We start from the raw sequence: 14759 nt of genomic DNA, 5'->3' as shown, positions 1-14759 counted from the left end.
TTTAAACCCCTCCAGGGATGGGGAATCCACCGCCTCCCTGGGCAGCTTCTGCCAGGGCCTGAGAACCCTTTTGGTGAAGACATTTTTCATAAGTGTCTCACCTGACCCACCCTGGTGCAATGATGCTACGGTCCAGGGATTTTAATGGAGTAGCAGAGATTCGGTCCTCATCCCCATCTGGTCCTTCAGTCATGGCTGGTGTTGTCAGTCATCAGAGGGAGCTCTGGGTGCCCTGTGTTGGGGAACAAAACCAGCTGACATGAATCTTGCCATCTTTGTTTAGTAAGAGTTGCACAATTTTTTAAACTCGATTTAAAATATAAAGAAGTAAGCATTTATTTATTTTTTTTTAAAAAGGTTTTATACAGTTACAGCATCTGCCTTTGTCTGTCATTTCCCCTCCTATCCCACTTTTTGTTCTGATTGACTTGAGGTGGGTGTCCCGAGGGATGGACATCTTAAGAATTGTGAATTCTTGTCAGTTTTGAGAAAATCTGTGTCAGGCAGAAAATAGTTGAGGGAGAGGAGGGTAGAATTTTGCCTGAATCAGTTGTTCATCAGCAACCTGCAGGCCAGAGAGCAGGTAGATACAGCTGGCCAAGTGGCGTGTCCAAAGTCACACTGAGTGTTGGTAAATGTCCTGTAACGCCCTGGGAAATGAGGAGGAGCCAAGAGCAGAGAGACTTAGAGGGCTGTGAAAAAATAGTCCTGACATTAAACCAATTTTATCAGTTCTGTTCCTCCCAGAATGATTTATTTTGAAACAAGAAACCCCAGGAGTCTTGCCTTGTCTAGCTAAGCTTTCCTTTCCTTTTACTCACATCAGTGTAGCCCCAAACCAAGTAATGTACAAACTTGAGAGGAACAGGGTACCCCACAGTATCTGGGCCTCTGAGGTTCGTGCCTGCAATTATGCTATGGATGGAAAAGCCCTGCAGTCCCTTTGCTGGCTGCCTTCTTACTGGTTTTCACTGTGGTTTTGTCCAGTTTAATTGTGAATGTCCCAGAGAACAAGATTCCTTCAGGGAGTCCTATCAGGGAGTTATTTCTGAATCAAATCAATCAACTTTTTCTCACTTATTATTTTCCCATTCTTCCCATTTCTTCAACCTCTGTGTTGTTGTCACTAACTTTTCCTCCTATTGTGCCCATCCTTGTCCAGTAGTTAGAAATTAAAACTTGGGCTGCTGAGGAGTTTTCCAGAGTATTGATGTTTTTTGCCCAGTAAATCTGTTTCTAAACTGGTTCTTGTTAAGGAGAAGCAGGGGCAAATAAAGTTGTTTGATTGCATGTGAGTTTCCTGATCTGAAAAATCTGGGGAGAAGTAAATTGAGAGAGAGTTTTTAATCATCCAAATTATCTATTTCACAGCTTTTAAAAACATTTTTTCAACTTGCAGTACAGAAAAGTGTTAAAATTCAAAATATTAATGGGTTTTGTAGCAAAGTGTTACAAAACTTAAACGTTCAAACTAGTAAAGACCCCTTTTGGGAATTCCTGAAGTAATACATATAGTTTGCTGTAATTAATAATAATCACTAATAATAACAGTAATTAAAAATATATAGATCTGAGTTCTGTGCAAATGTTCAGGGCTTAAGACATTCATGCCAGGATGGTGACAAAGCTACTGGATTCATTCTTGGCTTAACTGCATGTTAAGTCTTTCTCACTCATTTTACAGCGGTTTGAATAAAGCTCCTCCTGTTCTGCTGTGTCCTACAGCCTGGGCTTTATGAACACGTAATGGCAAATGCTTAAAGGTGCAAACCTTGCCACTAACAACACTGATACCAGGATATGTCCCTGAACTCCCTTTAACAAGTCACCTCTTCTGTTCTTACATTTCCTTTACATCCTGCAATCTGTTAATGGTTTTCTAGCATCAGGGTTTTGGGAAGCAGTTACTCGAGGACAACAAGGAATTGGCTCTTTACCAGCAGGCAAAGCTTGTTAACTGCTTGTGGAGAGATGGGAACAGTCACTCAGACGTCCTCGTGTTGACTTCATGCCTGGCACATTTGGCCCAAGCCCTGCATCGAGCAAGTAACATCTTCCTTCTGCCTTTAAAACAGCTGGTTATTTGAAAGAGGCAGTGTTTTCTTGTAACATAAAAAAAGCCCTGCATAGTCTCGAGTGGAAGCCCAGTCTATTGGATCATTGTACAGGACAAGAGCAGTTCTCAAAGTGTTTCTACAAATGCGAGTGTAGTTCCCTACAGCTGTCTTTTGATTATTAATACAGCAGAGGGAAAGGTTCATTTAAATATAGACATAAAACCTCACTGTTACAAAGGCTCAGCTGCTGGCAGATGGCTTTTTTTTTGTTGTTGTTTCTAATGTGGCTCTTTCCTTTAACAGTTTAACCCTGAGAAAGGGCAACTAAACAAATAGCCCCCAAAATTAGTAGCTTTTTGTACAGTGAGCTGCCACATCCATTGTGGCTTGAAAACTTTAGGTTCATCAAATTGTCCTGATCATGGCTCCTGAGAGAGCTCTGTGCATTGGCTTTCCAGCTGGGTCAGTTTTGGAAGAACTTTTGCTCCTGACTTCAGCACTTCTAGAAAAACCTGCTAGATAGGGCTTTCAGGAATTTTCAGATCTCTGAAAATCCTGGTCCTACCTGTCTGATCCTCTGTTTTGTGCACTTTGTCTTTTCTTAGCTGTTCAGAAAAGTGATGTAATTTCTGAGCTAGGTTGCTGTTGCTATAACTTACCTGCTGTCTGCTTTCCTTCTTAAAGTTGCAAGTGTGTATTTGATCACAGAATCGTTAAAGTTGGAAAAGACCTCTAAGATCACTTAGTCTGACCATCAACACAAGGCCATGATGATGGGGTAGGGAGAGGAGGAGAACCAGCAATGGCTGGGGAAGGAATGAAAAGTGACATTAGATTATCCTGCCCTGATCCACAGCCTGTAGAGGTAACTGAGAGGGTTTCCCCTCGTTTTCAGGGATGCTGGATCCTGTAGCTCCCCATAACAAAATGCTACCAAAGTTGGCAGCTGTCACTTGCGAGGCCAAGTCAAAAAATGCTTCTTCCCCACCATCTTTTCTTGTACTTCTTCCTTCTGTGCAAGGGGAGGCTTTAGAGCAAATGTCTGTTGGTATCACTGCCACATATATCGAATCTGCTTAGTCGGGGCTGTTAAGTAAGTTTAATTAATTTACTAAGTTAATGTTCCAATGCTAGCAACAAAGCATCATTGCAATCAGCTGGGTAGCAGGAATTGGAACCCCTAAATGAGCTCATATTTTCACAGTTGGAATTAGGGACCAGTTAGCCAGTTGTGTGATTTTTCCAATTTCTCCATTTGCCCTCGGGGAGTTGCAAGTTATTCGTTCCCTGTTGCTAAGTGTGAGTAAGGTGGGGAGGGGGGAGACACGAACAAACCCTACTCCATGTAGGAGTCCATCTTTGATCCGAACACTGCTGATTTCCTGGCTGTTGTCTGCACTTATCTTCCTGCCTTGGTCCTAGAACGGCATTTGCTACCTTTTGTAATAGTTAGGAGAAGCAGAAAGGCATCACTGAGAGATATTTACTGCATGTATTTTCATCCTAAGTGTGTGCAGATAAAGGGGGGGAAAACAAATAAACAATAAAAGAATGGAAACAAAATTACAGAAATTTGCAAAGTTTGACAAATGGTGGCCAGGAGTTGCCACAAGCTAATGGCTTGCAATGATTAATAAGAGTAAAAATAATTGCATTTCATTAAGATTGATGACACCCCATTTAACCTCCCTTCTCGTTTCAGCCCTAAAGTGGAAAGAGATGAAGTTCTCATCTATAATAGCTCCTGTAACATTACCATGGAAACTGAGGCAGAGATGGAGTGTGAGGGAGCTAATCAGCCAATTACCGCCAAGATTACTGAGATATGGAAAATCTGGGGCCAGAACACTCAGGTATAATCAAATCTTTTTTACAGACTGATTCAAACAGCTTAAAATTAAATTTGTAATATTGTGTACATTTAAAGGGGGGAAAAAAAAACAATTTAGGCTGAGCAGTAGCAATATATAATATTAAATGCTTTCCAACTTTGAATAGCAGTTCTAATGCAGTACAGCTGAATTAATGGTAAACTATGGTTAATCATGTATTTTGTGATACATAAATGAGCTTTACCTTATTTTCTAGGTGATGCATATCTTTTCTAACACTCTCCTTTTTATATACAAATTTAAAGTCACTTCTAAAAGTATTATTTCCTGTTACTTGAACTGAAATTGTAGCCACAAGATAGTTTCAGCTGTCCGGCAGAGACATTGCATTCAGCTTTTGTGCAGCTCAGGTTATATTTTGCTTCTGCTCTTCTTCAGTATCTGAAATAAAATTGGACTGTCTTCTTAGCACTCTGTGTGGGTATAGCAAGAAGGCGTATGCAGAGTTCATCATGAAAAGCTATGGCTGTGAACTGACATCCTTGCAAGGCTCTATATCTGAAAATGTTCATAGCAAACCTGAGACATCCTTTAAGACTCGGTGTTGCAGAGTGTTTGGAGGTGTTGAACTGAACACGGTGTTATGCCACCTGTGAGAAGAAATTCAGAGGGCCTGTATGTCTGGGGAACAATAAACATGCGTTTGTCACCAGCCTTTCCTAAATGAGCAGCTTGTGAAGAGCGGTGCAGACACACCACATGCAGGGCAGCAAAGGATGGGCAAGTGGGAAGAGCTACATACCTGCTTTATAAAAAAACCCCACAAATGCTGATTTCAATCTCTTATGTCAAATTACTGAGCAATCTTCTCGGTGTCGTTGAAACCTAGGAAATTGAAGTTTGTTTGCTCAACGTTGGTGTTAGAGCCAACATGATAATTTTTACCTCTGCAGTGGCATTCCCTTTACTCCGCCACCCCAGACGTAGCTACTGTGTCCTGGCAAAGTCATTTTGGTTTCTGTCATTAGATTTTACAGTCTCTGAATATTTGCCCTGCAAATCTTCCTCACACGTACATTACAACTGCAGCCGAGCATCTTAAAATACAAGTATTTTCCTTCCTTCTGTTAAGTCTGTCCTTGATCTGTGAAGGAATGTCACGTGTAACCTTTTACCTATTAGTGTTCATTTACTTGTCAGCCTTGCTGGTTATGCTATGAGAAACATGCACAGCTAAGGGAAAAATCAAGTATAAGAACAAAATTGCTAGTTGGCAACCGCAGGAGGCCAGCAGGGCAAATAACAGATCAAATGGTAACTGCTCCTTTCATTCATATTTTGCTTCCCAGGTTTGATAAGGGCATCTCTACTGCTGTAAAGCCTGGGCTGCGGCGTAGAGGAGCAATTACCTACTGCTGGCTGTGAGCTGAACAGCTTACAGGTCCTGTAGTCTCAGAAATGAGGTGACGACAGGTTGTCTTTTGACTCAGGTGGGAGCAGGAATAGGAAGAAGTCACAAGGTTTGTCTCAGCGTGGGGAAAACTGAGGAAGTCCTGAGCATCCTGAATGAATGAATTCATCCAGGGAGAGCAGGATGAAACCAACAGTGCTTTTTAGATCTGGGATTTGCTGCTGTTAATGAACCCAGCGGGCATTTGGAATCATTTTATCCCTCTTCCCAAAACTGGCCTGGGTGAGCAGAGGTGGATGGGTGGGGAGTTCAGATAAATGGTTTCAATTTTGGTCCCTTTCTAGCTGACAGCATCCTGTTAAGATTTACGACCTGGAGCGGCATATGCATGCTTCACTGTAGAGGTTTAAATCATGTCATGTGAACTGGCCTTACCTTTCCAGTGGAAATAATGGTCCCCAGGTTCAGCACCAAGCAGTGAAATGCATTAATAGCACCACGTGCCTTAGGATAATGGTGCTATTAGCAGGCAGCACAACTCTGTCTACAAGTAATGGCACCACGTCTCTGTTATATTAACATCTGGCACTTCTTTTGCACTCTCATGTGAGGATCTCAAAGCACTTCATAAAAAATGGGGCTGATCTGTATCTGTCCTTGGCGTAGCTACCTTGCTCAGTGTTTGTTTTCTGCTTGCTCTTCTGGCAGCTGAACGATGCTCAGGCAGGCTGATGACTCTGCGGCGTCTCAGCACCGCTGGGCTTTGTGGGAGGGCTGGGGTAGAGGGCATTGGATGATGGTGGAACAGAATTAAGCTCCAGGATGGCATTGGAGGTAAAAAGAGGTATTGCAGAAAGGCTGACATAGGCTCATGTTATCGAGAGAGTGGAGGGAGCGTTGGCAAGAGGAGGGAACAACCTTGGTTCAGAGCAGAAAACAGAAAAAAACATTAAAAGGTTGGTTCGAGGAACTTGAGTCTAAGGGAGATGCAAGCTCTTGGGTGAAATAATTTTTCCTTCACCCAATAGCACCTGGCCATAATTCTCAAAACAATAAGGAAGAGGTTACTGTGATTAGTTGGGATTTGGTAGGCTGGAGATGAGGCAAGCTTAGGCTATAAACGTAGGAAGGTTTTGCACTGATCTCCTGGTGGGAAAATGCTGGGTAGAAGGCTCTAGAGATGCCTAGGAAAGTGCGTGGGGGGTGTACGGGAAGGGTTAGTGACTTGGTACCCCTAGTAGCAGGAAACCAATCTCCAGTGACATAATGATCTTTTCCAGGTCTGTGTTTCTATGATACTTTTAGCTGCCCTGTAGCTCACAGACACAACCCTAGTGACATTGAAGAGGAATCCATGCATAAGGATACTGGTGTACAATGACTGGCAGAGACATGTCCATTGACTTGATCTACCTTCTTCAACTGTCAGGAGCCTTGCGCTGGAAATAGTTCATTTTCCTCTTGCTTGGCTCTGCAGAACAGTATCCAGACAGTGATTTCACTCAGGATCTGTGCATCAGCATTAAATGCATTAAATGTCTATGGTAACTCATCCAAGAATTGGCCTTGGCTGTACTAACTGGGTGCTAAATAAAAACATGTTGCCAGACACAGTCCTAAGTTTTTCTGGTCACATCCAGAATATATCATATACACTTCCATGGGTTTGCCTCGCTGTCTGTTTGACAGCATTTTTACACATTGCGAGTGCATGTTTAAGCCAGGGACACCAAAATTATCTGAAAAGATTAGCAAACACCACAAGTGTCATTGTCCTTTGAACTTCTTTCATTGTCATAGGCATACGAAACCGCCAGGTACTTGGAGATCATTGTACTTAGACACAAAATCCTCACAGGTGCAGTTTTTTCCTCTGTTTCATCAACTCCATTTTTTTTCTTCCCATGATAAATACATTGAAAGATTTATTTTAATGAAAATCAGGAGCTTCACATAGATAACTTAATTTTTAGGTGATCTGCATGAGATGGCTAAGCTTAAATCTTCAGAAAATGGTGCTTTTCCACCTCTGACTGTAACATAATATTGCTTGAAAATTGAACTGTAACTATCGAAAATGAGGTTGTTTTTTGCAGATGCTGTCTGTTCTATTCACGTTGTACCTGCTTCTTCCTTGTGTCACTCACTTGAATTTGCTGTTCATGGTGCATCTCTTTGAAAACTTCTGGGCAGGACCCTGAGCCAGGGAAAATAGCTTTATTTTCTGGTAGGTGATGCACTATCCGTTACTTTGGTTCTGCCCCTTCAGATCTGGTAGCGTACATGGTTACAGTCTGATCTGGGCTCAGCTCTGAATCCAGACAACCGAAACGATTCTGGGGGGTTCAAGTTTTGCTGGCTGGAGATCTGTGAGCTACGTAGCAGCCTTCATGAAATTTGGCTTCACCAGCTTGGCCTTTTCCTGGGGTCTGGTCTGTTCCTCACCATTCCCCAGAGAAACAGACTTAGAAACAGATCTAGGCACTCGCCTCACTTTGCGTTTGAAGAGCTTGCCCCAGCACGGCTTAATTAGGTCACACGAAGTAAGCAGCAGGCCTCTGCCCCTCTGCTGCGTTTGTCATTGTTAGTGCTTGTAACGTGCTCTGTTATTATCTAAAGAAGAGTTGCAGAATTATTTTTATATTGGTATATAATGCAATTTATCCTACCAAAAGGAGAGGGGAGGAAAAAAAACCCCAGCACTTATTGTGTATCCCACAGGACTTAATTAGTTCAGTTTCATGATACACTGGATAATGGGAAGTTATGAATTAAGTAATAAAAGGGAGAAGAGCAGTTCTAATGCTCACTCCGTACCTGTCCACTTCCACCTGGGCTGCATAATGAGATGTCAGCTACTGTGACACTGATGAGACATGCAAAACGCATGAAAAGGATGCTCCTGGGAAGGTTTGACCAGGCTCGGATATCTCCGAAGCCATTATGCTCAGTGAGCCTTTAGATTATTATTCCAGATCACTGGACCAGACCTAATCATCATGCAAGCATGCTGTTGGAGCAGGGTTTCCCTGCTCTGACTCCCCCCTCCTCCTCTGGCCCAGACGGGTGATATAATGCTTGTCAGAGGGCAGATGCCACGTATTAAGTCAGTTGTAGGGAAGCTGAACTGGTATTCTAGTGAATTCTCTCCAACCCAGCCCTCGAGGGGGCACTATTAAGAAATAGGAGGATAATAAAAAAATAACTTGCTAGATAAAAATGCCATCCTGGATTATGGCTCTGGGTGTGCGGAGCTGCCTTTAGTTTGTTTTTAAATAGGGCATTAAGGGAAGGTCTTGAGATTTAAGAAGTAGCTTAGAGTATTGAGGATCTGTGAATTCTTAGCTTGGTGACTGTTATCAGGGTAACTGCTTTGTTCACTTCTCAGCAAAAGAAAGGAAGGAAAATCCCATAAAGGCTGTGTCTGTGATATGCACGGTCACTGAAGAGATCCTTGCTTTTGAGCTTCTGCTTAATGCAGTCAGGACTAGCTCACCAAATCCCTTGGATTCCTCTGCAGATCTTAGAATCACTCCTTTTCTCTCTCTCTCTCTTTTTTTTTTCCACATTATTTTCCTCATTTACTGTCTCTTTGGATGCCGCGGTAACTGGAGGTGAGGAAAGATTAGATGATGTTGTCCTGTTGGAGATATTTGGTACATTTTATAGGTGGCAAATCCTAGGCATCTTTGTGGGGAGCATGAAAGGCTCTCTGGAAGCACAGAGCACTCTGGACATAAAGGGCTGCAGCTTTATTTTTCACAGCAGAACTGAAGTTGAATGTCTCGACCGTGTTGTTTGTCTGTGAGGGTTACAAGTGATGAGGGGTGACACTTCCTTGCAGGGCCAGCAGGCTCTTTGTGCTCTGCATGGCTGATGTAGTATGTTCTTTCACTCTTGTTTTGATGCCATCCTCACCTTGCATGGATGTCGTGTGTATTTTGAGGGTGAAGAGCTCATAGTTGGTTGCCCCTGCTTGTAGCCATGTGTGGCCTTCCAGTTTATGGTCAAATATTTTTATAAGTAACTTCTGTTTCAAAAAGAAAAAAATAATACCCTAATCCAGTAAGTTCAGTAAAGCGCCAGTGCTTGAGGGTGAAAGTGGGGTGTTGCCTTTCAAGCTCTCTCCCTTCACTTTGAGATCGGCACAGTCCTGGCACACACTCATCCCTACGCTCTGTCCATTTGGTGTCCTCTGTCTGTCCATCTCCACCTGCTCTCCTCTTATAGTCTCCTTTTTTCCTGGAGCAGCAAAAGCTGCCAGAAAGGGCAAAAGATTCCTTCTCTGCCTTCCCCAGTGCTCCCTGTGCTGTGATGTCCATGAGGAAAACTACCACGCCAGTCAAGCAGGGTCAGGATGAAACCTGTGGGGGATGGATGTGCCCTGGTCTGAGCAGGGGCCTGTCAATCAGTTTTGTCACCACGTGCTCGTAGAGATGGAGCAGTCAGGTTTGTGCTTCTTCCCCCCTGGTCTAAGGCGAACAGTACAACCTGCCCTGTGTCCTCGTAGAGGGGAGATCGGTGGCAAAGCGTGCTTCAAGAGTGGCGTTTCCTCTTCACCTTCCTCAACCTGGTGCAGAAAAGCACAGGGAAAGGATCAGGGCAGATTTCAGCTTGATCTGTAGTTTTTTCATGGGGGTTAATAAAGCAGCTCCCCTCTTCTCAAGTTGAGGGAGAGTCATAATAAAATATGATATTTCATTCTGGCGCATCCCTTTAGATACTGTGAAACTCCAGATGCCATTATTTGGCCGTAGGGATCGCATCTCGCGGAGGCTGGGGAAGGGTTTCCTTTGACTACAGCTTATCGGGGAACATGCTGATAGCACCTGCCCTTGTGGTGTCCTGGGCTCGGAGAGGGGCTCCTGGGGGCTTTGGCAGTGCAGATAGACAAAACCAGCCACAAAATGGCACACCAGATGGGACGTCCAGGAGGAGGACTAGATGAAGCTCTTCTAAAATATTATGTGTGTGCATTTTTCATAGATATTCTCTTTTAAAAGCCCGGCAAGCCTACCTTTGCCTCTCCACGTTCCCTATTTCTTAACCTCCCTGCCTGGTGACAGCATTATTTTCAGAGCAGAGCAGAGAATGCAACAAAGCCAACCAAGAATTGCAAGCCTCACAGAAAAGAAATAGAGGAGTCCATAACAATCTAACGGAAACAAAAGCACAAAGCCAGTCTTGGGGTGCAGATGCTATCGGAGCAGAGAGAGGTACCATCTGCAAGGCTGTTAAGATGTAGAGAACCAAGATGGCCCCTGCAGTAACCACAGGCAATGCGAGGAGATAAATGGTTGACCCGAGCCCGTGTCAGGCTAGGATTGATGCCACTATCAGCCCCGGTGCCTTTGCAATGATTTTTAAAAAAATCTCTGATCGAGTGTGTTATCTGGTTACTGGCACGAGGGCAACGGCCTGGAGGCAGCGGGGAGAGGGGGGGACGGAGGAGAGGGGGAGAGAGAAAAAGGTCATTCCAGGAGGACAATCTCTGTAGGACTAAATGAGAAAATAAGGGCCTTGCTCTGAAGGGGGGAGGTAAATAAATAAATAATTAGAAAAAAGTGGCTGCTAGGTGTGTGAGAAAGGGATAAGCAAAATTGCTTCTCTTTCTTCCTCTGGTTTTCTGGGGTTTTTTTTCTTTTCTTTTTCTTTTTTTTTTAAATTTTTTTTTAATGGGATCAGCCCTGGGCTGAAATGGGAAATTTAGGAGATGTGCTTGTTGTGTGGGTTTTTTTTTTCCTCTTACTTCAACTTTTTGCCTCCTGATGTGGGGTTTAACACTTTCATCTCCTGCTGTGAAATAAGAAAATTAAGGATTGAACTGTAGCTTTCTGTTTTTTATTTCCCCATTTTGAACAACCTCTTAGATTTTTTTTATTTTTTATTTTTTTTTTCAATTTTGCCTTCTTTGTAGTGTCTCTGAGGATATTGCTTCTTAAATTGTAAGTGCCTGTCCAGGGAGCTCTCTTCTCCCCATCACTCATACTGCTGCACTGGAGGCATATTGAGAGTTTGTGCCGGGATGGGATGCTCCTGGCCCCAGGACGGGATGCCAGTCCTCTGTAACCCACAGCACATCAAAGCCTTTCCACTCACATTTTCCAGGCAAAGAAAGCAAATCTTTCCCTTCCTGCACAAGGTGAAGGCTTGCATTAAGGTCAGGAGGGCGTGGGGAAGCCTTCCTGAGGGACTATGGGCACGTTTTGTCTCTGCTTGCTCCCAGGCTCTTGCACAGAGACTTGTTGCCACCTTCAGGGACAGAGACTCTACTTGACTCAATTGGTGTTTAGGCTGTTTTGGAAGGGGGAGGATTGTTTGTGGTTGAAAACATAGCTCTGGTTCTCCATGTGTGGGACTCGCTCCTGGCTGGGGGGAAGGGGCTGTGAGCGTTTGATGCCTGTGTCTGTGCTGGGGTGCATGGCCTTGGGCTCTGGTTGAAGTCAGAAGGAGGCCTTCTCCAACTCCCCATCTTGAATTCAATTGGAAAAGGGCTGAGCAGCTTGGAGACACGCACGGCCCGGGAGTCTGTGTCACCATCTGACTTAGTGCCCTCTCCCCCATCCCAAACAGAGCAATAGAGACTTGATGATCAGCATGTCAGTTTTCTGTGTAGGAAAGATATTGGCTGACCTGCAACCACTTCCCAAATGTTTCTGGGGTGTGGTTTGGCACCCAGCAAGGCCTGGGGTGTATTATCATCTTTGAAAGCTGGGAGATTCTAGTAACGTGAACTTAGCCAGGCTGTGACAGCTGGGGGGGAGCTTGATGTGGTTGGACCATGGATGGAGATGCTGTCTTCATGCTGTTCACACACGACCAAAAGCACGTGGCCAAGACTGAGCACTGGCCTTGACCATGGTGTTGGAGATAGTCCCTAGCATGAAGCACTGAAACGCCACGTCTGGAGGTGAAATGTGTTTCCCTTGAGACTCAAACAATAGTTAGAGTTATTTTATTTTATTTTTATGTTTTCTTGGTGCTTCATTTTAGGAACCTCAATACATACTAAGGCTCCAATTGATACTTGACTTTCCAGTTTTGAACCAGTTTTAAGCCTCTCAATGTCCTGGTTCCCTCATCTGAATCAACATTGATTAGATTTAATATGCAAAATGCTGAGCCTGGATGTGAGTATTGGCAAATGTCTGGTGCTGTGGTGATTCCGTGTTCCTGTAAGTCGCTCCTAATTCCTGGTGGTTTATTCATGGGCATTTATGCAGGACAGAAACTTGCTGAGTGTGTATGAAGCTGCTGCTTTCTGAGGGGTGTTTGCTCATTTGGAGAAGCACTGGCAGAATAGAGGCCAGTAACTGAGGTGGGCCGGTTATCCTACTGATGGCTGCAGAGGAGCAGGATCTCCTTCTCTTTCTGTCTCTGCAATGTTTCTGCTGGACTGTACACTATGTGCGAGCCCAGTGTCACGCCTCTGTCACGTATAGCATTTGGTGTGAGGTGGGTGCTGGGTTGCGCTGCTTCTATAGGGTTGGAGCTCTAAAAAGCCAGGTTTGTTACCTGGGCTGTTCTGTAGCCATGCGTGCAGGATCAGGCTTCCCATTCAACCCACAAGACATGAGAAGTAGACTTGGATAAAGAGTGCATGTGCGAGAACACAGTGGGGTCTCACTTGATTTAAGAAAAAACGTAGGTAAGTGCTCAGGGTAACAGAAAACTGAAAGTAGTGATGGAAAGATAATCATCTTGCATCGTGATTTCTTCTGCATACAGACTTTAGAGTAAGGAATAGAGTACAAATGAGTAGTATATGTTGGGGGTTTTTTTTAAGTTCTACTTTTTTTCCAGTTTTGTTACTTTTGGTGCTATCAGAAAGGTTTTCATAGACTAAGCAGTGTGAACTATGTGTGCAGTAGGAGTGAATTGCTGTACTACTTCAGTTCAGACAGCAGATGAGAGGAAATAGCCTCAAGTTGCACCAGGGGAGGTTTAGACTGGATATTGGGAAAAATGTCTTTATTTCAAGAGTAGTGAAGCACTGGCAGAGGCTGCCCAGGGCAGTGGTGGAGTCACCATCTCTGGAGGGGTTCAAAAACCATGTAGATGTGGTGCTTTGGGACATGGTTTAGTAGGCACGGTGGTCTTGGGCCAACAGTTGGACTGGATGAGCTTAGAGGTCTTTTCCAACCTTAATGATTCTCTGATTCTATCACTTATTAAAAAACGTATTCCAGCGCTGTGCCGCAATTAATCTACTACAGCCTTCCTTCTGCCTTTAAGGTAAGGGTTAATTTTATGTGCTTACCAGTCAAAGCAAGATGTTTCCATGATGAGTCTGTGTGACAGACTGACTTAACAACCGCTTGCTAAGTGCTGGGTACCCTCCCCTGATTGGCAGCTCCCTAAGTGGAAGCCCCTCGTGTCCAATCTGTCCTTGTGAAGAGCTGCAGAGTAAAGGACTTCATTAAGGGATCATAAGGCTACCTCATAAAAACTAGCATATAATTATGACAGCAATGGGAAGGAATGGAGGGGACCAAGGCTCTGTGGTGCCCATGAAGAAAAGCAGACATTCAAGGGCCAGGAAGCATCAGGTGAAGCAGGCGCTATGAGCACTTTCCCATGAATGCTGCATCTTCTCAATGAAGCAGCAGTTTAGCCCGTCTGTGGCTTTAACAAAATATTCCCAGTTAACTACATGGGTGGTGCAGGGCTGGGAGCTGTTAGCTCATATGTAGTTACATTTCAAGTGTCAGAGCTCATTAGTGGTGATTTTAGCCAAAGACAGTTTGTGAGGGGCTTGGTAAATTTGACTTCCTCAAATAAAATCGAGGAAAGAGATTGCTGTTTTGCTTATTGATTTATTTCCCTGCTTTCACACATCATCTTTGGGTCTGGGAGTCTGATCAAGGGTCAGGGTCAGCTTCACCCACTTAGGGATTATGGTTCTCCCTCTTTCACACACGCTCTCTTGCAGTTTCACTCCATAATTCTTATTTGTCTGCCTTTTTTTCCCTCCTGCCTTAACTTGCATTTGGTGAATGGCAGATGCAGTTTTTGCTTTCAGTGTTGAGGAGAGGTTTTCCCTGAGCTCAGCAGCAAGCTCATGTGGGCATGCATAGCGAGGCAGCACACTTTAGATGTTCAGACTGGACTTTACAAAGCTGCTTGGAGAAGTATGAAACAACTCTGTGTTAATTGTAGAGATGTCTCAGCCAAGGTTGGTCTGTCTGCATTTTCCCATCTGTCTTTGGGAAGTCCTACTAGGCACACACCTGCACCCCTAAGAAATCAAATGTATTGAGATACCAAGGTAAGGATACACCAGCAAGGGTCTTTGGGTAAAAGGGCTGTGGATTTTATGTCCTGCTGAATGATTAACAGGCAGACAAGGTTGTGCGTGGGAGGGCAGATAGGAAAGCCATGGAGTGTGTGTTACTTCAAGGGACCTGCATTCCCCACAAAGATGAGCTGTTACAGCCCTGCAAGACAGAGGGATGGCTT

The 14759-nt window shown here is 44.1% G+C and overlaps 1 protein-coding gene across 1 annotated transcript in view; it reads left to right on the top strand.

Annotated features, from left to right (window-relative positions):
- The window catches only part of PKHD1 (PKHD1 ciliary IPT domain containing fibrocystin/polyductin), a 244371-nt gene that overhangs the window by 54266 nt on the left and 175346 nt on the right, over positions 1–14759 (top strand). Inside the window, exon 34 of the mRNA XM_069850843.1 lies at positions 3760–3910. Within this exon, the coding sequence (XP_069706944.1) occupies positions 3760–3910 (151 nt within the window). The remainder of the gene's footprint in view (positions 1–3759; positions 3911–14759) is intronic.

The sequence above is a fragment of the Phaenicophaeus curvirostris genome, chromosome 2 (genome assembly GCF_032191515.1).
Source record: "Phaenicophaeus curvirostris isolate KB17595 chromosome 2, BPBGC_Pcur_1.0, whole genome shotgun sequence".
Lineage (NCBI taxonomy): Eukaryota > Metazoa > Chordata > Aves > Cuculiformes > Cuculidae > Phaenicophaeus > Phaenicophaeus curvirostris.
The sequence above is the reverse complement of the archived record's forward strand: the minus strand, read 5'-3'. Positions and strand labels throughout refer to the sequence as shown.